At 47.2% G+C, this 22,665-nt stretch overlaps 1 protein-coding gene across 2 annotated transcripts in view; it reads right to left on the bottom strand.

Annotated features, from left to right (window-relative positions):
* Positions 1-13,144, bottom strand: part of SRRM4 (serine/arginine repetitive matrix 4) — a 143,576-nt gene extending 130,432 nt beyond the window's left edge. Inside the window, exon 1 of one of the 2 annotated variants that reach the window (XM_036221164.1) lies at positions 12,415-13,144. In XM_036221164.1, coding sequence (XP_036077057.1) covers positions 12,415-12,545 — 131 coding nt within the window. In that variant the 5' untranslated portion in view covers positions 12,546-13,144. Of the gene's footprint in view, positions 1-4,524; positions 5,806-12,414 lie in introns of those variants that run through there. The other variant, XM_036221165.1, reaches the window with a different exon arrangement.
* Between the last annotated feature and the right edge of the window lie 9,521 nt (positions 13,145-22,665).

The raw sequence follows: 22,665 nt of genomic DNA, 5'->3' as shown, positions 1-22,665 counted from the left end.
AGGTGTCTTGGAAAGAACTATAATTGAAAGACTTAATTCCACCAGGCTTTATACCTATAAGGTCTTGGAAAATAAATTATCTGAGCTTCTATTTCTTATCATCTGTTAAGTACAATGAATAAATTTTACTTTACCATAAATATAGGGAAATGGTGAACAAAGGCTCAAAGTAGATGCTCAATAAATGTTGGTTGGTTGGTTGGTTGGTTGGTTGGGTAGGTGGATAAATGAGAGAAGAAAATAGTTGAAAATGAATGAATAAACAAATAGCTGGAGGATAGATGAATGAATAATTGGAATAATGAATGATGAATGAATGAATGCAAGGTTCCCTGAACAATGGGCAGATGCAGGGTAGATGGATGAATGGATGACTAGGTAGTAGATAGATAAATAAATGGACAGAGGAATAGATGATGAGTGGATGTATGATGAATTGATGGATGGGTGGATGTGTGACTCAAGTTCTCAACCAGCATCAAGTATTGAGCCTGTGAAGGATGACCATGATTGTTGCATGATGGGCGCACCTGAATGGGCCAGCTGCAGGTAGGGATTGTAATGAAAAGCCCCGAATTTCTCATTCACGAAAGGCTTGTTCTCTTTGTTTCTCTCTCTCCCCTCAGGGAAACTTGGTTCCAGGAAGGTTGCTACATTAATGTGGCATCAAACTTCCTCCGTGAGTCTGCTCACCCCAAAACAAGACAACTGGGCAGTACTAGGGGACGTATATCCCGAGCCGCGTTCTCTCGCGTGCATCTCTGCGGCACCAGGATGGAGCAGAAGGGAGCCACATAGAGAAATGTAGCCAGCTTGTCAAGAGCTTCCTTGTTTTATATGGTGCTCCTAATTTTTCTAATCTTTCCTTCCTGTGCCAGATCGGCAGAGCAGGTATTCCCAACGAGAGTAAGAGTTACAGACACAGGAGTGAAATCTCATCTCTGGCATTACCTCGCTGTGTGAGTTGAGGCAAGTTACTTCCTTCTCTGATCCTTAATTTTTTCATCTACGACATGGAAATTGCAACAGTACCTAACTACCTCAAAGGATAGTTGAGTAGATTAAGTGATATACTGCGGATAAAGCATTTTGCTCAGTGATAGGCATATAATGAGTACTCAGAAACTATTGTTAGTAGTTACTATTAAAACTCTGACAGATGAAGGTGAAAATTGATATTCATGAGGTCACCTTGGCAGAGAAGTGAACCCTGGGAGTCAGGAAACTTGGGTTCTGATTCTGTGTGATTTGGGGCAAGTGCCCTTTTATTCTCTGAATCTTAATTTCTCCATCTGTTTTAAAAGGAATAAAACCAATATGCTCTGAGGTCTAGGATTCTTAATTAGGGGGATAATCCTAGTGTCTCTTTGGCCTCTTCCCTCCACCAAACTGACTTTCTCCTGAACATGAACCTGAATGTCCAAGGGCAACCATTCCAAATAGTCATACCAGGAATCGACAATCTACCAAATTAGACAGTTTTGCTCCCATGTTACAAATGAGGACACTTAGGCAAATTACTTAACTATTCTGGGCTGTTGGATTCTTTCCCTAAAATGAGGAGTTAATGGGGGTGGGGCTAGAAGATTCTTGAGGCCACCTCTAACTCTCTTAGTTGACAAGATGTCCTTTATGGAGGAGTCATACATAACCTTCCCCATGGATGGAAGGTTTTCAGACTCATGTTCTTCTCACTGTAGTTTGGGGTCCATTTCTCCGCAATCTGGTCCCCGCAGTGATAAGGTACCATGATATTTCTTCCTAAGGCTCTTGAGCTCCGGGTTCTGCCTTGCAGTCTGGGGTCCCACTCCAATCCATCCATCTCTCCATGATCATTAAAGGGACGTCAATCTAAAAGACTATCCACTTATCAAAAAGATGCAGCATCTGCTGGGGCAGATAAGGGCACGAGGCTGCCATACCATACTCAGTGACAAGGCCTAGGGAAAGGAGGTGGGGTTAATGGTGGCCACCCAGGCAGGGTGGGCCGGTCAGTGACCAGAGATGGTCATGCCATTCCTCTCTCCTGATGGATCCATGCTCAGTGCCCATGCTCTTGGAATCAGAGATTTTTGACACCCAGTGGGATGGGGACATTGGATTTAGAGTCAAATGACCCAGAGTTGGAAGAGAGTCCATAGCTTCTGACTGAATGCCCAAAATATACCCTACCTCACTCATGTCCACATCTATTGTAAAGCCACTGATGTAAAATAATCTATTTCAGAATCTTTCTCTAGTACAGAATACTTTTGTTATTGTCATTGAACCACTGGTAATGCTACTCCATGAGAATGAGCTCATGGTTGAGAAGTAAAGACCTTTTTGAAAGATTTTGGAGGGCGATATTGAAAGAAGCACTATTAACAAAAACGTTTTGCTTTGGGGTCCCAAACGCTTCATGGACAGCTTTTGAAGTAGTCATACATACGCACAAAGTGCCCATTTCCCCAAAGACTGCATTACACCTATACGTTTAAATCTCATACATTTTTTTAGAATGTAATTTGAATAGCTATGATTGGAAGAGCTATGAAAGAGGCATTTCAAAGGATGAAAGAATGGAGGAATATTAAATATATTGGTAACAGTAGGACTTTATAGCTCAAATAAACCACGATTCTGTTTGCAGACAAACTGAAGGTCTGGGTATAAAGAGGGTGATTCAGGGGACTAGTGGTGATTTGTTTGTACACATCTAAGACACTGTCGCAAAAATTAAGAAAGAAGAATGGAAGAACTTGAGCATTAGTGCCTGGTCTCAAGCTTAAAACTACAAAAGGAAGAGAGAGAGAAGGAGAGAGGGAGAGAAAGAGAAAGAGACAGACAGAGACAGACAGACAGACAGAAGACAGACAGACACCTGGAGTTTAGTGTGGGTTTTTATAAGACCTTGAGCTTCACTTTCTTCATCTCCAAAATGGACATAAAATTGACACTTACTGTTGTGAGGATCAAATGAGATCGACCGTAAATGTTTAACTACGACAGCAACAATAATAACAATATATCATTATTTCATGATGTGACTTCAAGTCATTTCACGTCTCTGAGTTTCACTCTTCTTTCCTATCTGTAAAATGGGAGTAAGTGAATTTTTCTGCCTTCTTGCCCAGGGAAGTCTGAGCAGTGTGGGGTCTTAGGACTGGGTGGCAAGTGGCCCATACTTCAGTGAGAGCCTTGACGTTAACCTTCTGGTGCACCATGGAATGCCCCGCACTCTTTCTGTGCCTCAGTACCCTCCCTCCCCCTATAAGATGAAGAGGCAGCATTTAATTAAGTTCCTCCAGGGTCTCTTCTGACCCTCCCATCCTGACTGCAGGCTAAATGCCACAGTGAGGTGTCGCTGGTTTATAAAGAAATCACCATTGGAAGCTGCTCTTATGAGAATGGTTTCCTGCTGGAAACAACTGTCCACATGGTGAGTGGTGGCCCTGAGCCCATCTGCCCCCACTGTTCAGATACCTAGCCCCCATGAAAGTGGGCTGGGCCCCAGAGTCACCTGCCACCTGGCCGTGGAAGGGAGGCTGGCCAAACAAAAGCTTCCTTATCAGCTGGAAGTTCTGAAATATGATCCCAGAAACAGCCAGAGCTGCTCACCTGCTCTGCTTGGTGCAGGCTGGGTCCAGATGGACATCTCACCAGGACCCTCAGACCAAGCTTTGGGCAGCATATGCCACAGGAGGTCTTTATGGGCCAGGATGCCACATCTCACAGTGAGGGGGGTGGGGCACAGGTAGGGAGGATGGCAAGAGAGAGTGGTGTCCGGTCACCTGATCACAGCAAAGAAGTTCAGACATGAACCCTGATTTTGGGCGAACACCACTTCACCCACGCCAGAGCTCTCCCAGGCTGACTCGGCCCATACACCTCAAGCGGATGCCTGCCCCTTTGTGGGTCTCAGTCTCTCCATGCACAAAATGACGAGCTGAGTTAAATCCCTGGACCCTAAAGTCCTTTTGAGGGAGTGAGGGGTAGCCTATCAGAAACGATCGTGTAGAGATGGGCACGACGTGGACCACGAAGAGACTTTAGGCCTCGGCAGGGACTCAGCTCTGTCCTCTACACACCAAGGGCTAATGATGATGGAGGTCTTCAGAGGAGGGGAGGGTCTGAAGCTGATTTTCTTCTCAAAGAGGTTCTTCTGGCTGGACGTGGAGAATGAGTAAGGAGGATAAGGACAGAGGAAGGCAGTATTTTTGAGAGTGGTGGGAGATGGGATTATAATAATAGCGATTGCCTAAACTGACTGAACATAAAACAAGATGAGCAAAACAAAACAAACAAAACAAAAAAAACACCCACAATCTTATATGCCAAACCATAGTGACAGGAAGAGAGGAACACAGTTGCAATTGAGCAGACCCGAGTTCAGTTCCTAATTTCGTAGCCTCCAAACCGTGCGCCCTTGGACGAGCCACGCCTCCTCTCCCTGGTCTCAGTTTTTGCTCCTTTACAAAATGTCCTGGATCATCGACAAATCAGTTGCGAGCCCTGGGCTCTTATTCCATTTCGGATTCTTACCAGCCATGCGACCTGGAGCAGGGGGCGTCACTTCCACACTCTGAGCCTCAGTTTCCTCATCTGTAACACGAGGTCTTACAAATACCTACTTCCGAGAGGTACTGTGAGGATGGAATCGGATGGCAGAGGAAACGCGCTCAGCACCGGGCTGGGCACATAACGTAAAGAGCGTGGCACACGCGCTCCCGCCGCGAGTGAGCGTGCACGCGCGCGCCGCGCACGCACACGCTCCAGGCCCAGATGGCACCTCTCTTCCCGCAGGAGTGGTGACTGTCTCATGAAATTCCAGCTCACTCGCCTCAGCTTAACTTTTAATGAAGCCAGAGAACAGTGATCTGCTGGTGTTGCTGCTCGGCGAAGCCGCCGGCAGCATGTAAGCCCTGGGAATCCGGCAGCTAGGGGATTCTCTCGATGAGAAACATTTGCGTCCGGAGGATCTTAATATTTGTTTTGAACAGACACATGTAGACGTGAATTACTTAATGACTGTTTTAGGGTTCGGCATTGTTCCTATATTTGGTTTGGCTTTGTCTCTATGACATCTTAATTCTGTGTTTTATTTCACGGAGCTCCGCACACAGGCTGTGGCATATGGGAGCTCCCTCAGCAAAATCTCGAATGGAGATGGGGGGAGGGAGGTGAGGGAGAGGGGGAGGGAGGGAGAGGGAGAGAGAGAGAAGAGGGAGGGAGGGCAAGAACGCAGGCTGTGGCTTCAAGGGTGTGCGGGTGAGCAGCGAAGGGGGCAAGAGCAGCCGTCCGGATTTGCACGCGTGGACACGAGAGATACATCAAACCCACGCCGTCATGGGAACAAGATTTGCCACTGCTATTTGGAAGTCTAAACAGTGTCTTTTTCAATTTCCTAATCTGATGGATCGCAATCAGGGAGATGGTAAATTTCATGCCTTGTCCACAGCACACGGAGGGCCCGGCTAAGCTTCTGACGCCGCTATTCAAAGTCATCCCTGGCCGCATTACGTTTGGGAGAGAGGAGCCCAGAGAAGCAGGCCCCTGGCTGAGAGGGCAGGAGCCCCACTGGGACCCCTGCCCTGCCCCCGGTCTAGCAGCTGAGAACCGGGGGAGTCCTTAACGGGCTTGTAAGGCCCGGCTTGAGCTGTTTTCTGCCTACATCTAGGGAGTCATTCCCTGGCTGTCTCCCCCTCACGCCCTCTGCTAAAGCCACAATGACGTCCTTGCTATTCCTCAAATATGCCCAACCCGCTTCCACCCCCGGGCCTTTGCACTTGCCGTTCCGTCTGTCTCAAACGCCTTTCCCAGTTATCCTCGCGGCCGGCCGCCTCCCTCCACCCAGGTCCTTGACCACTCCATCCAACGCAGGAGCCCCCCTCCCTCGCCCTCCCCCCTGTTTTATTCTTCTTCGATGCCCTTGTTGCCCCCTGATCTTACATCGTTTGTTGGTTTCTTTGTTTACTGTCACCCTCCCCCACAAGAGCAGGGATGTCCAGCTGTTCCCTGTCATACTGAGTTGGAGCTCAATCATGGCATCGAATGAAAGAAAGAACGACTTTAACTTGTCGCCGCACGCAGCCCCCTGCACTTCGTGCATTTGTTGCCCTGTGGTTTCTTTGATCTTCGACATGCGTGAACTCACTCTGATCCCCGCGCCATCGGCGGTTGCTTGAGGGGTGCACACTAGACTTTGCACGGAGCTAGCCCATGAAGGACAAGAAACGCAATCGCCCACACCAGACTCCACATCCTTGAGTCAGTGACGGGGAAGATGAAATTTTATATCACATGGGCAGCTCTTTCCCAGAGGCTTCCTTCATTAGCCCTGACTATGGTCTCCCAGCAGATAAGGTCCCTCCAGAGAGTTGACATTTTTTTTTGTTTGTTTGTTTTCCTCTAGGAAAAGAAAAGATCTTTCTTGAGACTCTACTGGGGAGAAAAGCCTTATTTGTTCTGATCCTCTCACGCATTTGTAGGTAAAATCGATGACATGAAAGACTCATTTCCGTTTTACGGATCCGATAACTAAGGATAACCGTGTGACTATCAACGAGGGACTCCCTGTCTCATGGGCGGACTCTCTCCCCTCTGGTGTTCCACATCTCCCGTCTTTATCCCTACCTCTACGACAGCACTTCAGACCGCCTGCCTCAAGTCAGGTGTATTCACGTTCGTGTGCCTCGTCCTGCTGACCTCTGAGGCGCTCAGCAGGAGAGACTGCATGTCATTCATCTTTTCCTCCCCAATGGGCCTGGCACGTGGTAATAATAAAAACTATAATTTATTATTAATAGTAAGAGCTAACGCGGAGCGAGTCCTTACCGTGTGCCAAATAGCACTTTCCAGAAATTGGTTCATTTAGTCCTCACGACAGCTCTTAGAGGCGGTTACTATTCTTAGCCCCATTTTGTGGATGAAGAAACCGAGACTGAGAAGAAGGTCAAGCGGCTTGCCAAAAGTCACGTAGCCAGTCGCCGTTTGCAAACAGCCAAAGGGAACATTTCTTTTCATTAGTTTGCCATTGGGGCCTGTCAGATGTTCAAAACAGCTCTATTCATCTCCAGTGGCTCTTTAGGGAACGCCAAAAGCGTATAAAAAACACAATTCCAGAGCACTGGGGTGACCGAGCGGCAGGGCCAAGGAAGCCCCATCATGACCACGGTCATGACCACCCAGCAGACGGGGCCCAAGGCGGCGATGGGCATGGCTCCCTCTCTCCCGGGACCTGTCAGGTGGCTCACGTCATAGTAACGAGAGCGCCGTTTAAAGGGGTCTTGGTCTGTCTCAGGCACCGAGCCACGTTCTTTCTATGAATGGCCACATTCGCTCCACACTACGAGGCCATCGGCCGAGCACTGCACAGATGGCGAGACCGAGGCCTAGAGCGGCCAAGCGACTCGCAGACTCCAAAGCTAGGAAACAGCGAGAGGTAGATCCGACTTCAGAGCCCGAGCTCTTAACCATTCTGCTTCCCCCACCTCGGAAATATCCTCTCGCACCTCAGAGAAAGGCTCAGTCGCAAGCCATTAAAGAACTTTGGCTTAACAAAGGCCCCTTGCCCCTCACAGGGAAGTAAAACCAGCCACTCTGGAAGAAAGGAGCATTTAAAAAATTCATCGTGCCCCTGCGACATGCCTGGGGTGCTCACGGAGCAGGAGACACATGACTCAGGCTTCTTCCCTCGCTAGAGGAATTAGGCTTTCAGGGATGTCCCCACTTCGGGGTGAAGTTAGTGGAGACTCATAGGCCTGGAAAGCTATTCCAGGTGGCGTTTAGTTCAACCTCCCGCCCCCAAACCAGCGACATGTCTACTTGCCCAGCCAGCCAGACGTCTATACCTGGGAAGCTTCATTCCGACACCCGTGAGAGTCGAACCCATGTACCGTGTGTGTGCCTCTTGGGTTGCACTGATCAGAACCCCCAGCGTGTCAGGACTAGGGGTGGCGCTGGGAGAGAGCTACTCTGATGCTGGATTTGGACCAAATGCGCTCACTCGATGGATGTGCCCAACTTTCACTGAACAGCTTCCTCAGCCTGGGTTTCTAAGACGGCGCAGTTGCCAGACGAACACAAGTGTCGGACTCGATCCCCCAGCGACGCCTGTGCACCATTCAACACATTTCACCTCTCAGAAGGAGAGGGGTTGGACCCAAACAATAACACGCCCTTCCCAGGGAGACGCATTCACTCATCGCCAGGGCAAGCATCCTCCGTGACCCTCGGCACACCGGCTGTCAGGAAACCACCTCCCAACAGCCCTTCGATCTGCTCCCGAGGACAGAGTCAGCACAAATGTGCTCACTGATCTGTTGGCATGACGTGGAATCTTGAATTAAGTGGTTCGAAGGCATTTTTCCTGACTTACAATTTGGCCATCTTTCCCTTTATGCAGTAAAATCTCCCATAGTCTGGAATTTACGACCCTGTGGACAGAGACTGGGCTGAAGTCTGCTTCTGGACTATTCTGCATAGAAACGATTTTTGAAGAAAATTAATACTTTGCCAAAAGAATTGTAAAGGGACTGCTTATTCTATTTTAAGGGAGTGACCTTTCTAGTACTTTGCTAGCATGCATGTATCCACAAACAATTGACAGGCTAATTACAAATGATTTGTACATATTCATTAAGTCCTCAACTACTATTCTTCTATAGGATCATTACAGTTTGAGCTGGCCTCAAACACTAGGTTTTCCACTTTGAGTCTAAACTTCTTGAGAACAAACTTTTCTGGATGAAGCAATTAACGAAGAGAATCAATTAATGCCAGGAAAAATGACTATACTTCTTTGGTATAGACAAAAAAAGGGGTCTCTTACACTCCAACTATATTATTGATTCATGTTCTCTTGCAGCTGGTATAGGGTGAGGTTTGGCTATGGTGACCCTACCTTCTCCTTCATCTGGGACAGTCCCTTGTTAGAGCTCTCATTCTGTTATAACTACTCACAGCAACCCTTTTAACTCTTGACAGAAACCGTAAATGATTTGATGGAACTAAGGATCCAAATCATGATTTTCAAGGAGTCTGAGCCTTCTCTAGACGGGCAGTATCTGGTCATCTCTACATACGACAAAAAAATACTCCATAAGGACATCGTACCAATCCCTTCTGAATCCAGATAATTCTTTACCTGCCCTCACCCCCTGACTGAAAGAGTCAGATCAGAAAGCAGCTCACCTTCACTCGGGGAGGGGAATTCTGGGAACACTCACACCCCACTTCCTGTGTGTTAATTTGATCTCAAAGTAGTTGACTGTCAAGAGTTGAAATCCCACAATTTTTGTTGTCAGCATTAATGCGGGGAGAAATGGGTAGGTGTGAAAATACAGTACTGGAAGGAGTTGTTAACTTCCTTTGGCCATCATAGCTCTGAGCAGTCTGTTTTAAAGGCAATGTCTAAAACACAATCACTAAGCCCCGCACACTGTGGGAAGTGCTTTACCTGACTCAGTCCTCATAAATTGCTGCCTGAGATGGCTACTATTATTATTTCTATTTTCGAGCTGACAAAACAGGTTCAGCAAGGTCTAGCCACTTGTCTAGGACACTCAGCTAAATAGTAGAACCAGGAACGGAATCCAGGTTTGTCTGAAGCTCAAATCTGAGCTCTTAACCACTATGATATATTGCCTCCCACTCTGCTATACTGTTCTGACATTTTAGTCAGACATCTGCTTGCAATTTGATACATTATAAAGCCATTGCCTCATCAAGTAAACCTCATCGAGGGAGAAAGGAAGGGAGGGGGGATAGGGGATGCTTTGCTTGGAGTATCTGTTGTATGATATATGAAATCAATGAATTGAATGTAAGTTTCTATCTTGGCACTAAATTATCTTCAGACATAGACTTAATATCCTGGGGAAGTTCATTCAGGATGTAGCCCTCATCTATAAACAAATATTAAGTGTGTAACCAACAGAACTGGCTGGTGGTTCATTTGCCTCCTCCCCCATCTCCCTGCAGACAGCTACTTGGGCAGATCTGCTGATTGTGAGCTGGGCTTGACTCACGGAACTAAACAACATTTCTGATGAGACCAAGTCCCGATACTGCCTCTAGAGAAAGCCGCTGGGGTACCGCTGACTCTATGCCCATGCCTCTGTCCGTTTAGTAAGAACTCTGCTTCAGAAACATGGTACTTTCACCTCGAAGTAAGCATGCGACATTAAAAGGGAGGTGGATATTGACCATCACTGGATGTGGCTGGCTTGGGTGATAATGCGGATGATTCAGGTGTCATAGATAGTCTGTTAAAAGACAACTCAAACCCAGCTTTTCTCGAAGACTTGAATATAAATGCTGCTTGCTCATTCTCTACTCCAAAGCAAGAGTAACAGCTATAAAACTGGAATCTCTTCTACAGAGAGGCCACACCTGTTACAGAAGTATCGAAGAGAACCCTTCCGGCACGACATAAATTAGGGGCTTACGGCTCAGACTTTTCACCTCAGGGGTGGTTTCCTGAGGGAAGGGGACCAGAACGTTAAAAGACACCAGGAGTGAAATGATACCTGTTTGGGGAGGATTGGCTATTGCAAGAGTCTCAGATGGATCAAATCGGAATTTGCACAAAAATACAAAAACCATGAGAGTTGGGAGACCTTGTGGGCTATTTATGTGATTGAGACTATGACCAAGAAAAGGGTATGCCAGTAATAGGCAGAGCGGATGTACCAAAGCCAGGTGGACACTGGGCATCCTTTTCTGAATTAAAATACCACCAGGAATCTGCTCTCCACGCACCCCTGAAATATATGGAAGATGCTGGACCTAATGCCACAAACTTCTAGTTTCCAATGAAATTCCCTCTAGACCTTTCTACAAGGGTGTATATATATCAGACACAGGACCTGATTTGCCAACAGCAGGTGAACTCCAAAGGTGGGATGGATGGCAGAAACCCAGGAAGATAAAACCTTTGGCGTCAAAACTCTCCTCTACAAAGAACCTCTTTTCCAAGCAGAGAAACACCGGCTTTTGATGGCAATGGGAGTTGTCATTCCCCTTCTCTGGCTTGTGTCAGAGTGTGTCCCCTCCCTCCCATCCACAAACGCTGCTGCTGCTGCTGCTGCTGCTGCTGCTGCTGCTGCTGCTGCTTGCAGCCCGGTACATCCGGCTGGCCATTCCCAACCATTCCCAACGTGGGGCACCCGTTTTTCTAAAGACCTGGAAGAGCCAAGTCCTTGTCAGACCATGAAAAGTTCTCTAGTCTGAGTCTGATTTGAGGTAGGGTTCCCTGGCAGTCTCCACCCTGCCCTCACTGGAAAGTTCGGATTCAGTGGTACCAGAACAGGCATTCTGTCTGAAGCACTTCTCCAGACATGTTTTCCATCTACTACTCCCTTGATGGAGCCTGCCGGGATTAAGAACTATTCCCAGTGGTCTCCCCAGGTCCACTTCCTTCTTTTACTCCCACCGAACCACTCATCCAACATCAGAGAAAGATGAGTTTTCATATTGCCTTGATGTTCTCTGACGGAAGGGGACAGCCTTCTTCCTTTCATTCCCACGCCCGTCTAAATCGAATGATTTATGAAAAGAATTGGGTTTTCTCAGTCTGGTAATACTTATGTTTTGCTCAGCCTTTGCTCTCTTTCACGCCACATCCTCACCTCCCTCTTTTTGGCTTTCTTTCATTTCTTCCCGCATTCTCCCTTCATCGCGCTGTCTCGACCACCATCTAAGGATCTCGTCTCATGCCTGAGTTGAAAGCAATGAGATCCTTTTTTCTTTGAAAAGCCAGGTAAAACTTCCAGGACCATCTTTGTGATCTCGGAAGGCTCCTCCCTGACTCTTGAGCTCAGAGTCCTGGTTTTGGATGCTGGAGAGGAGAGAATTCAGCAGCAGCAGCAGCAGCAGCAGCCGCAGCAGCAGCCAGAAAGGCGTGGAGGAGGGTGCTGTTTAGGGTGTATTTGAGGGAACAGCATATGGGCTTTTGTCAAAACGTTCAGAGCTCCCTAGTTTCTGAGCTGAGTATAGAAACGTGCCTCTGTCTTTGAACGCTGCCTGAGCTGGTTCAACCCTCATCTTCTCTTTTTTGTGCAAAACCCCTAATCACCTCAAATCCACCATTCCTTGCCTCCACCGCCCATTCTCTGAGCTCTACAATACCAAGAAAAGTTTCTCAGTCAAGTCGTATCCCACCTACACCGCCCACCCTAAGCAAGCAAAACGTCTTGAATAGGAACTGCCAGGTCAGCAGACGGTTGAGTGTTGCTCCCCAATAAAGACTCCCTGTCCCTTCTCTCCAGCTTCCACCTCATACAAGCAATTAGTTCCTATGTTCCAGCGGGAGATAACCGAGTAGTGGCCCGGGCCCAGCTGCCTGCTGCATCCGCCCCTCGGGGCTCTGGGGCACAGGCCAGAAAGAGGGACCATCAGGTTTCCCCCCATCCTTAAGAAGGAGGTCCCTACCTTGGCAGAGGCTTGCGGGCTGTAATACTGGCGACGATGATGCTCTCAGGACGTGGCGTGGCCACAGCTTTAAAGGTTCCTCGCCAGAACTTCTCAAAAAGCTGCTTCTCGCCTTGCTGAACGCTCGCCATGGCCAACCCAAAGGGGCCCGGGCGCCCGGGGCGCTGTCCGAAGTGCTGAAACCTTGATTCCAATCAGGGGCGCACCCCGCTCCAGGCGCTGTCCGCGTGAAACCCAGAGGGGTGGGGTGGGAAGGATCCCGGTTCAGGGCGGGGGATGGGGCGCCTCAGCCGGGCCGGCAGGGGAGAAAGAAGGCTTGTCCGCCGGCTTTCTTCGGCTTCTGGGTCGGCGCTGGGCTGCGCGCTGAGCTCGCTGGGCTTCGGCGCCCCAGTTCGGGAAGGGACGGCGGGCTTTCTCGGCAGCGCCGGGAGGGAGCGGCGCCGGGGTCGTCTCCGTGTGCGTGCGCGTGTGAGCTCAGGCGCGCCCGGGTTTTGTCTCTCGCACAATGTGACGTTGGAAGAGGAGGCTGGTCGCGCGAGCTGCACTTTCCTCCCCCCTCTCCGTCTCTCTTCCTCCCCACCAACTCCCTCCCTCCTCCTCCGGCTCAGCCTCCTGCCGCCATCTGCATAACAAAAGCCCGCAGGTCTGGGGAGGAGGAAAGGGCGGGGCGTGCGCCTGTCACCAGGGCCCCGCGGCGGCGGAGTTGCGGCGCTTGACCCCTCGCAGAAGCAATCCGGGCACCCCGAACTGAACCAAGCAGGAGATTCTGCTTCCCAGCCCGCTGTCCTCCCCCACCACGGCGGGCCTTCCCTCCGCCCCTTCTTGGGTGTGATCCGGCCCCAGCCGCCTCCCTTCCCAGTCTCTCGCCGAGTCCTATCGCAGGTCTTCTATTGAAGGGGGGGGGGGGAAGGATAAAAAACTTAACCTATCCGCCCAAGTCAACGTGCACCCCTACCCCCCAGCCCCCGCCCACTTCTAGGAGGGAATGCCTAAGCCGGCAAAGGAAGTCCCCTGCGTTCCTCTTTGCGACTGGGCGGGCGCCTCACCCTCCCCACCACCCAGAAAGTGCCATTTGATGGACAATCCGTCACCAGTTCGGCTTCTCGCCATCTGCCGAGCCGGGCCCCCGCCCGCAGAGGGGCTCAGCGTCACATCTGTGCACGCGGGGCTTTTGTGCCTCACAGCCAGCCAGCCAGCCAGCCAGCCCAGCGTCCCCGCTGCCAAACGCATCCAAAGGAAAGAGTACGCCCATCCCGCCCCACCCCACCCCATCCCTTCCTGGGGAATACGGCTGCAGCCACTTTTCTTAACACAGCTTGTCTCAGGGGAGGAGTCTGTGTTGGAAAAGAAAGCGCTTGCAGGGGTGGATGGGACTTGAGGGGGAAATTTGAGGATTCCAGGGAGATAGTTAGTTACTTTTCGGGCTCTCTCTCTATTTCTAGCGCCTCCTGGTTCAACCCTAATCCCAGAAAGTAAAAGCTTAGAATCACAAATAAACCCTAGAGGTTCTTGGCGGAGTTTCTCTAGCTTCCCTTCCAGGGTTTTCGTTAAGAAGAAGAGGTCGTTGCAGGACTTCTTAGCCCATCTCTCCATTGGGGCCCTTTAATCTCAACAGAGTTGCTACCCCCCAACTCCCCAGGCTGCAAACTCCTGGAAGGAGACCTCACCAGGTCTTAAAGGCCTCCAAGCGTCTGGCACTGGGTCTCCAGCAAGAATAAGCCCCATGCTTCTTGCTGACGCTGACAGCGATGGGAACCAAGGGACCCCAGCACCGGTGTCAACTTCAGGAATTCTTTGAAAGGGAACAAGAGGGGAATGGGACAGAAGGAGAGACGCAGAGAGAACACGGTGGGGGAGAAGGGGAAAGAAGCCCGGAGCAACTGACTATTGGTCCAGAAGCGCATACACGTTTAGATACGTGTGTATTGGATACGCGTGTGCCGCTTGTGTGAGTGCCTGGGAGCGCTACTCGCTCTGCAGTGACCCCTTCTGGTCAACGGCTAGAGGTGCATCTGCTGGTTTCTTAAAGTGGGTCGAGGCTGCCAGGAGGTGGGGTTAGGGCTGGGGAGCTTAGAGGTAAAGGAAAGTGGAGACCAGGCTCCATCTGTACTCAGCCCTCCCTCCCACCAAAATCCACCCCCCCCACACACACACACCTCCCACCCATTGCCCTCATACCCTATTTCACACCGTTAAGTTGTCATACATGCGTTTGAGAGCTGGCCCTTTAAGTTGCCTGGGGTATTTAAAACCACGCTTAGTCATGACATTTGGGGTCAGAACTGAGTCACCTGCACAGAAGAGGTAGCTGGAATTCTACCCCCACAAGATCAATCAACATTACCCACCTTGTTATTGTTCTAAGTTTCCGCAATGCTGATAAAGTTTCCACCTGCACAACATTGCCTCTTTTGACACCTGAACAGTAGCTGCAAGCCAGGTGAGGAAGGAAGAGAAGCTGCTCTTATTCCTTTTACAGGTGAGGAAGTTGAGGTGTAAGACAGTCAAGTGACTTGCCCAAGGCAAAGGTGATTCTGTAGGAAGCAAAAAAAAAAAAAAAAAAAAAAAAGTCTGAAAAATACAGTTTCTGTTTTTGCTTGGGGGTGGGGTCCCTAGGAAGGTGGGCATTCCAGGGTGGGACCATGTAAAAACTCTCAAATTCCCAGGTGCCACATTCTGAGAAGTACATGGTGTTGACACTTCTAAATTGGAAGTCTTGAGCAATAAATAAAAGCAGGGCCTAGACTTCCTGGGTTCAAATCTCGGGGCTGCCGTTTCCTAACTGTGATTTTGAAGGAGCGGCTTCACTTGTCCGTGCCTCAGTTCTTTATCAGTAATATAAAGATCCCATAAAAGTTAAACATCATGTGTTTCAATGGACTCACTGTAAGGATTAAACAAATTAATGCATGTACAGATCATAGAACAGTGATTGGAACACGCTTTACTAAAAAAAAAACAAACAAACAGTTATCATTTGTGTAGTTAAGAGCACAGTCTCTGGGTCAGACAGAACTAGGGTATGAAACCCAGTTCTTCCATGTTTTAGCTAGATGACCTTTGGCTACTTACTAACCTCTGCCTCAGTTTCCCCATCTGAAAATTGGAGACACTAGTACACATTGTTGTGAGGATTAAATGAAACATGACATGGTAGGTAGTAAATGCTCATTCAATGGTAGCTATTATAGTCGATTCTGTTGGAATCATCACTTGTTAGTATCTTAAGTTTAAGCCACATTTGGTTCAATAATAATTAACTGGTAAGTAAACTTGGTCAGATGCAGTCCTGGAGTTAAAGGGTCTAATGATAAGCAAGACATGGTCACTTCACTGAAGGAGTTCACAGCCTAATTCACCTTCTGGGTCCACATTGCCCTTTCCACCTTATCCAATTGAAATGCCAATTCAAACCGACTAGTAGTGGCTATCTCAAGAATGCATTGAGAAGGATTCTGAGGCCATGTCTCAGAAAGAGTGCTGTGATGGATTTGTGATGTCTGCCACTGGCATAGTATAGAAAATAGGCAGTATTTGTGCTACATATGACTTAGACTTTAGGTCTGGTTTCTCCAGTGTGACTCAAACTTCAGTCCCTCCATCAATTTATCAAAAATATAAGCATCTTGTTCTCGTTCCTTCAGGGTATTTATTTTCCCAGATGCAAGCACTCCACCCCATGAACTGAGACCCATTAATATGCTCATTAGTGAATATAAATATGTAGCACAATCGCTGCCTGTCCTCTGTGCTATACTGGTGACAGACATCACTAATCCATCACAGCACTCTTTCTGGGACAAGTTCTCAGAATCCTTCTCAACACATCCTTTAGCTAGCCAGCACTAATGGCTGGAGTTGGCATTCCAGATAAAATCGATTTGCCATTCATGTCTTGAAGTTAGCTTTTTGTCTCTTATTGGTATTGTTCTTTCATTTGTAAAAAGGGATCCAGGAAAAAGTGATTCTAGGATTTACAAATCTAGGCACTCTAGACCCAAAACTGAAGAGATTCTTATGCATCTTTTCCCCTAATGATCCAAAGAGGCAGCATCGCTAGTTCAGAGATATAGTTACCCCTCCTCCTGAGGCAGTTCAAATCCCCCTGCACTGATGTTACTGCATTATCTTAGGTAAATCCTTATCTATCTGTGTCCATGATTTATAATCTGGCCAATAATTATCTACCAGCATCAAGGCATATCAGAATATTTGACACTCTGTACCCATTTCCAAAAGTTAAGTGAACAGTGAATAATTCAAATAATTACTAAGATATTAGGAAATATGATGAGACCAATTTACCTGTCTTTGTGCCTTTAAATAGAATCATGCTAAACTATTCAAATTACAAGATTCTGTATTTCTTTATATATAGACTTTTGGGCAGGAAAAAAAAAATGATTGTACTACTCAGGGTTTACCAGTCCTTGCTTCTTGAAAGTTCTACCTTATGTCTAATATGATTCCCACCTCTGCTGTATTGTCCATTCCTCTCCTAAAACATAGATATACACAGGTTCGAATGCCCCTGGGCTACCATGGAGAAACCAGGAATCCTCCTTTCCAGATTGTATAGTTCCCAAGATTTTACAGGACAAATACATGCATTGCTATCTTGGATCATAACAGCTGCACTATCAAGCCAATGCTACTATAGTCTATGTTCTAGTCACCGCTTGTGCCTAACCCTTGATAAACATCATCTCATTTAATCCTTGCAATGGCTCTAGGAGAAAGAAACTATCGTCTTCTGAATTTCACAGGTTTGGAAACTGAGATTCAGAGTGATAGAGGTTTCAGCGTGTGCACACACCACACATAGGAAAAGAGTTGTGTCTACTCAAGGAAGATGTGGGAGCCCAGAGAATGTAGTTAATAATGGAAAAATGTGGTACCCAGGCCAACAGAGCATTAAATAACACTGGAACACATGGCCATACGTGGTGAGAAAGTATCCCTTTTATCAATAGTCTTCCTGACCATTAGGTGACCTCCAGGAACAAATCTCCATATCTCAATTTACTTGAAGTGTCTTGAACACATCTCTCAGTGCTTACTTTTCAACAATGAGAGAGCTATCTCCGATTCAGAGGCGTTGAACACTGGAATTTAAGAACATTGCTTTGCTTTCATTGAATTTATTTTTATAGTGATCTTTCATTATTAGCACTGATACTGGGTTTGTGTTTCTACAATGTCGTCTTTAAGTAAATTTGTTAGGTAAAGAGGTGAGTCACTTTTTTAAAAAAAAAAAAAACTTTATTATAGTATATATATGTACATAATTTATGTTACTAATGCAAACACATGTAGTACAAAGAGACTAGTATAATGAACCCTGCATATCCATTTCCAATTTCAAAAATTACCAATATGTAGCTGACTTTTATTTTACTTTGACCCACTTTCCACACACCTAAATTATTTTGAAGTAAATCCAAGACATTGCATTAGCCCTGCTGTAAATCCTGCAGGATGTCTCTCTAAACGATAGGAACTGCTTTTATTTTTTAGCATAACTGTAATATCATTACCACACTAGACAACATTAAGAATAATTCCTTTATATCATCAAATATCTAATGTCCACTTTCCCCTAATTGGCTTTTGTGTTTGTTGGTTTGTTTGCTTGAATTGGAATTCAAATAAGGCTCATTTATGTGATTGGTTAATAGGCCTCCTTAAGTACCCTTTAATCACTAAGTCCCCCACATAGACATACAAATACACACATTCCACCTCTTTTCCTTCTTTATTTTTGATAAGAAACTTGGTTATTTGTCTAGTAGAGTTTCCTATAACCTGTATTTTCCTGATTGCATACCTGCAGCACTAATAACATGTTTCTCTACACCCTCCATTTCCTGTAAAGTGATGGTAAGCTCTAGAAGTTTAATCAGATTTAAGTTCAAAAGAAATCCCACCAGGCAGTTAATAATGTATGGCTTTTTCTTTTCTTGTGATGCTAGCTGACATTGAAGATCTTTGCCTAGTTTATTAATTTATTAGCAGTTGCAAAATGGTGGTGTTATTTTTCTTATACTAGCTGAAATATTTCTATAGAGAAATATCCCCTCATCAACTTACATGGGCAACTCAGGGCACCGTTAGTATAGAAAAAGCAGAATAAAAAATGTATCTTTTCCTTATATTTGCTAGTTTAGAGAATAACAAGTTGGTACACTAACATCTTTACAAGGTACTATCGAATGTTTTTTTATCCTCATAATAGACTCATAGATTTAAATATATTTGATGTGCCTCCATTAATTGCTATTAGTATTCTTACTAATGCAAGTTAAATTGTCCCACTTTTAGCCAGGACAATCTGTTCAATTGATTCCTGAATCCTTTGACACGACTGTAGAAGGCTTTGATGGCTTTCTAATTCTCTGGTATATCAGGATGGTCTAAGCTCAACTTACAAATTTCCTGTGCCAGACCTGGAATCAGCCACTTCTCCAAACGGCACTGGTTCCTTAGCTGCTGCTGGAGTTGCTCATCTCTGCTGGGTTAGTCCCTGTTTCTTGGACTTTTTAGATTAGAGACATAGGAACTTTGAAGACAAAAAATATATATCCTGATAAACCACTAACTTCAGTGTATATTTAAATTACTGTGTATTAAAGGCAATTGGATTAGAGTCACATCGAGGCTTATCGACTCACTTGATTTTTAGGGATTGCTTTTTAACATAACTTCGTTTTTTAATTAGAAAATACTGACACTGGTTCTAAAGTCAAGGCTTCCAAAAAGAGGTGTGTATTCAGACAAATCTAGACATTCCGTCTCGCCCGCCCTCTTTTCACACTTTCCGTATATAATTTAAAAAAAATTTTATGGTTTATCCTTCCATTTTAAAAAAAACGTTTCTTGTTCAAAATGATTGCATTCTTTAAAAGCGCAAATAGTGAGAGCACAGGTAAGACAAAGACGCCACAGAAATCCTGAAGTGGCGGTTACGCCGCCGCTGTGCGGTTTGCCCGGGGCACACTGTTTCATCCATCCGTGTGAAGCAGCCGGGCACCAGCTTTCCCAGGACCGCAAAGGAGCACTGCTGGCGCGCGACTTGACGGCCTTTTTGCTCGAAGGTGGGCAGCAGAAAGGTGTGTGGCGCCTTCCCTTCCGAGCAGCGTGCATTAGGCAGGTACAGCCTGAGGGCGTCTCACGGACTGTACTAAGCCGTATAATATTTAAACGTGGATACACGGTCTGTGTCCTTCTAAACGGGAAGGGGAAAAACAACTTGGGCGAGAGTTTTATAGCTAAAAGCATCCCTCCCTGTGTGTGTGTGTGTGTGTGTGTGTGTGTGTGTGTTATGTATATTACGCATTGCCTCTAGTGCCTCCTGCTTTGAAAGACAGGCTACAACTTCTGAATGTGACTGCTACTTTGTCTTGTCTGTTACTTCTTTTCTACCTAAAACAATATGCGGTTCTCTCCTGGAATGCTTTGAAGCAGAAGGCAAAGGCGACTGACCTTTGGTTTGGGGCGGGGGAAGAAAAGAGAATAAGAAGGAGAAAACCAGGGCTCTTCACGTTCCCCTGGACACCACAGATCCGGAGGGGGAACTGAAGTCAGGAGCCATCTACGGCCTCGGGCTTTGGGGACAGCTCTGTGCAGAGGCACCCTCCCTTCCTTCTTTGCCCCTGGCTTGGGTGTCGCTAAAATAGTCACCAGACAAATCATGGTCAGTGTCGTGACCATGGTTGTTAATAATGCATCATATTCCTTCTGGAAACTGAGTTTGCCCTACAGGCAGGTGGACTCTACACAGGCTCCCGACAACTCCGAAACCCAGAAAAACTTCTGGAGCATTTTGTCTTTCTTGGCTTTACAAGCACTTTGGGGACATTTTCCTGCTGGCTTCTCACAGCAGCCCTTTGGCGCAGACTCTGCAGGAAGCGAAGGGACTTGTCTGAACGTCCAGGGTGCATTTTCCTGTTTCTTTTCTTTAGGATTAAAATTCATGTGTCATAGGGTTTTGTTTCTAGAAAAGTGATAAATGCTTTTTTTTTTTTTTTTTTAAATTATTCGGGAATTTGAGCAAGAAGCTTATGACCTCCCCAGCCCCATCTCCTTCAAGGAGATGCTCCATACGGTTGGACAATGCACAGGGTACAAAGGGCCAGGATCTCTGACTCAGGCCTTAGTTTTCCCATCTGTGAAATTAAGAGGTTGGGCTGCCAGAGACCTCAAACTGGCAGCCCACAGGATGGCTCTGGCCTACAGATGTGTTTTGCTTGATGCTCACGAGATATTTAAAAACAGAGAGTTTGAATGGCTACAGGTAAAAGGCCGATGCGCTCCTCATGCCGGACCCTAGCATCCCTAACTGCATCTCATCCAGCCTTCCTCGCGCACGTGGCTGGTCTTGAACCCCTCTAAGGGCCCACCCAGGGGGGACGCTCTGCAGTTGCTTTAAGTTTTTCTCTGCTTAGAATAGTCATAACGATAACTTTAACAACAGAAATGAGCATTCGCTGTGCTACTGTTATGTGCCTTGCATGGTTAAGGCTGAGCACGCTACAGGCACCATCTTGTTCCCACCTCATCGCAGTCTAAGGGGGAAGCTATTATTGTGATCCTTCCTGTGTATATCAGAAAACTGAGCCTCCAGAGAGCTAAACAGCCTTGCCCACGTTCACACGGGTGGTGGAGATGGAAGCGCTGGGGTTTAGAGCTAGGTTTTTCTGAGCGTGGTATGGCGCTGACTAATCAGATGGACGCTGGACATAGGGCAGCCTGGGTTCCAAGGAAATGCCTGCAGCGGCCAGAGCCGTGCCCACAACGGGTCTTGGAAGGGCATCAGAGAAGCAGCTGTGTACCACGCTGAACGGAAATACTTCGCTATTAAATGTCCGGTGTGGCTGTAACTGTGCTTTTGGGCTGAGTGTCCATACTCTTCTTAATCACCGCACTTCCTCTGTGTCATGCTGAGTCAGAGGCACCTAGAGTATCTTTAGAATCTATGTCCGAGAAACATGAAGAACATGGTGCTGGCCAGCAGGTGGCAATGCCAGTGACTCTGGGGGTGGACGGGGCCTCCTGAGGGATGGGGGTGGGGTTGGGGGTGGGGAAACTCAGGAACGATAGCCAGACTTCCTGCCTTCAGTAACTTATAAATAAGGAAGGAAGGCGGGGTTGACCTGGAAAGACAGTTCTGTGGGTTTCTACATAATCTGAAGGAGGCCGGAGTTAATATTAAATGAACCACTTAATACAGCTCTGGCCCCAAACCACAGAGTGTGGCTGAGTCTTAGGAAAGTAATTCAAGTCACGTGCCCTTTCTCATTATCACCACACATGCACAAAGTGCACTGGGCACAGACTACGTGCCCGGGAGTACCGAGTGCTGAGGTTTCAACAAGAAGACAATATCTCTGCCTTCGATTGGTGCATAATCTTGGGGGTCAGGGTGAGGAGCCAGACAAGCAGATGGGCGACGACTCTACTGTGACCTGCGATATTACGGACTGAACTCAGAGGGCCGAGGACGCACACAGAAGGAGCACTCCGCTCTGCGTTGGGGCAGACAGGGAGAAATGACACCCCACGTCCGAGCTATCCAGGCCGAGGAGGCAGGGAGGGGGGGCAGACACCCCAGGGAGAGCGCTCTCAGGTGCAAAGACTCAGAAGTAAGACAGAGGAGTCCAGACCAGCAGCAGCAGCAGCAGCATCTGCTGGGAACTTGACAGAAATGCAGATTCTCAGGCCCCGCCCTAGACTCACTGAAATGCACATTCTAGGAGGTGGGGACAAAGCAATCTGAGTCTTGACCAGTCCTCCAAGTGACTCAGTCTGAGAAACTGAGAACGAAGTTTCCCGGTTGCTGGTCAGAAGTTTGGGTGGAGAGGACAGTGGGGTCAGGTCAGGAGAAGCCTTACGTGATCCAGGTTTACCTTTATGGCAATGAGGAGCTTTCGAAGAACTTAAAGAATCCACGACATGATACTTGCTTTTATCTTCTTATGAGTCCCTCGACACCGCTGAGCTGATTCCTACTTCTAAGCCTTTGCATTTGCTGTTCTATTTATCTGGAACATTCTAGCAACGGACTTAAAAACTATTAACTGCTTCTCATTATTCAGACCTCAGTTCAAATGCTACTTCCGAATGTGGTCACCTCACAATAAACAACCCTTCTCACCCCCTGTCCCCCATCAACTTGTTTTATTTTCTTCTAGTTCTCATCTCCGCCTATAGTCATCTTGTTTATTATGTATTGATTGTCTGTCTCCTCTCCTA

This window comes from Rousettus aegyptiacus, unplaced genomic scaffold, assembly GCF_014176215.1.
Source record: "Rousettus aegyptiacus isolate mRouAeg1 unplaced genomic scaffold, mRouAeg1.p scaffold_m13_p_5, whole genome shotgun sequence".
Classification (NCBI taxonomy): Eukaryota; Metazoa; Chordata; class Mammalia; order Chiroptera; family Pteropodidae; genus Rousettus; species Rousettus aegyptiacus.
Note: the sequence above shows the minus strand (reverse complement) of the source record. Positions and strands in the feature narration are given on the sequence as shown.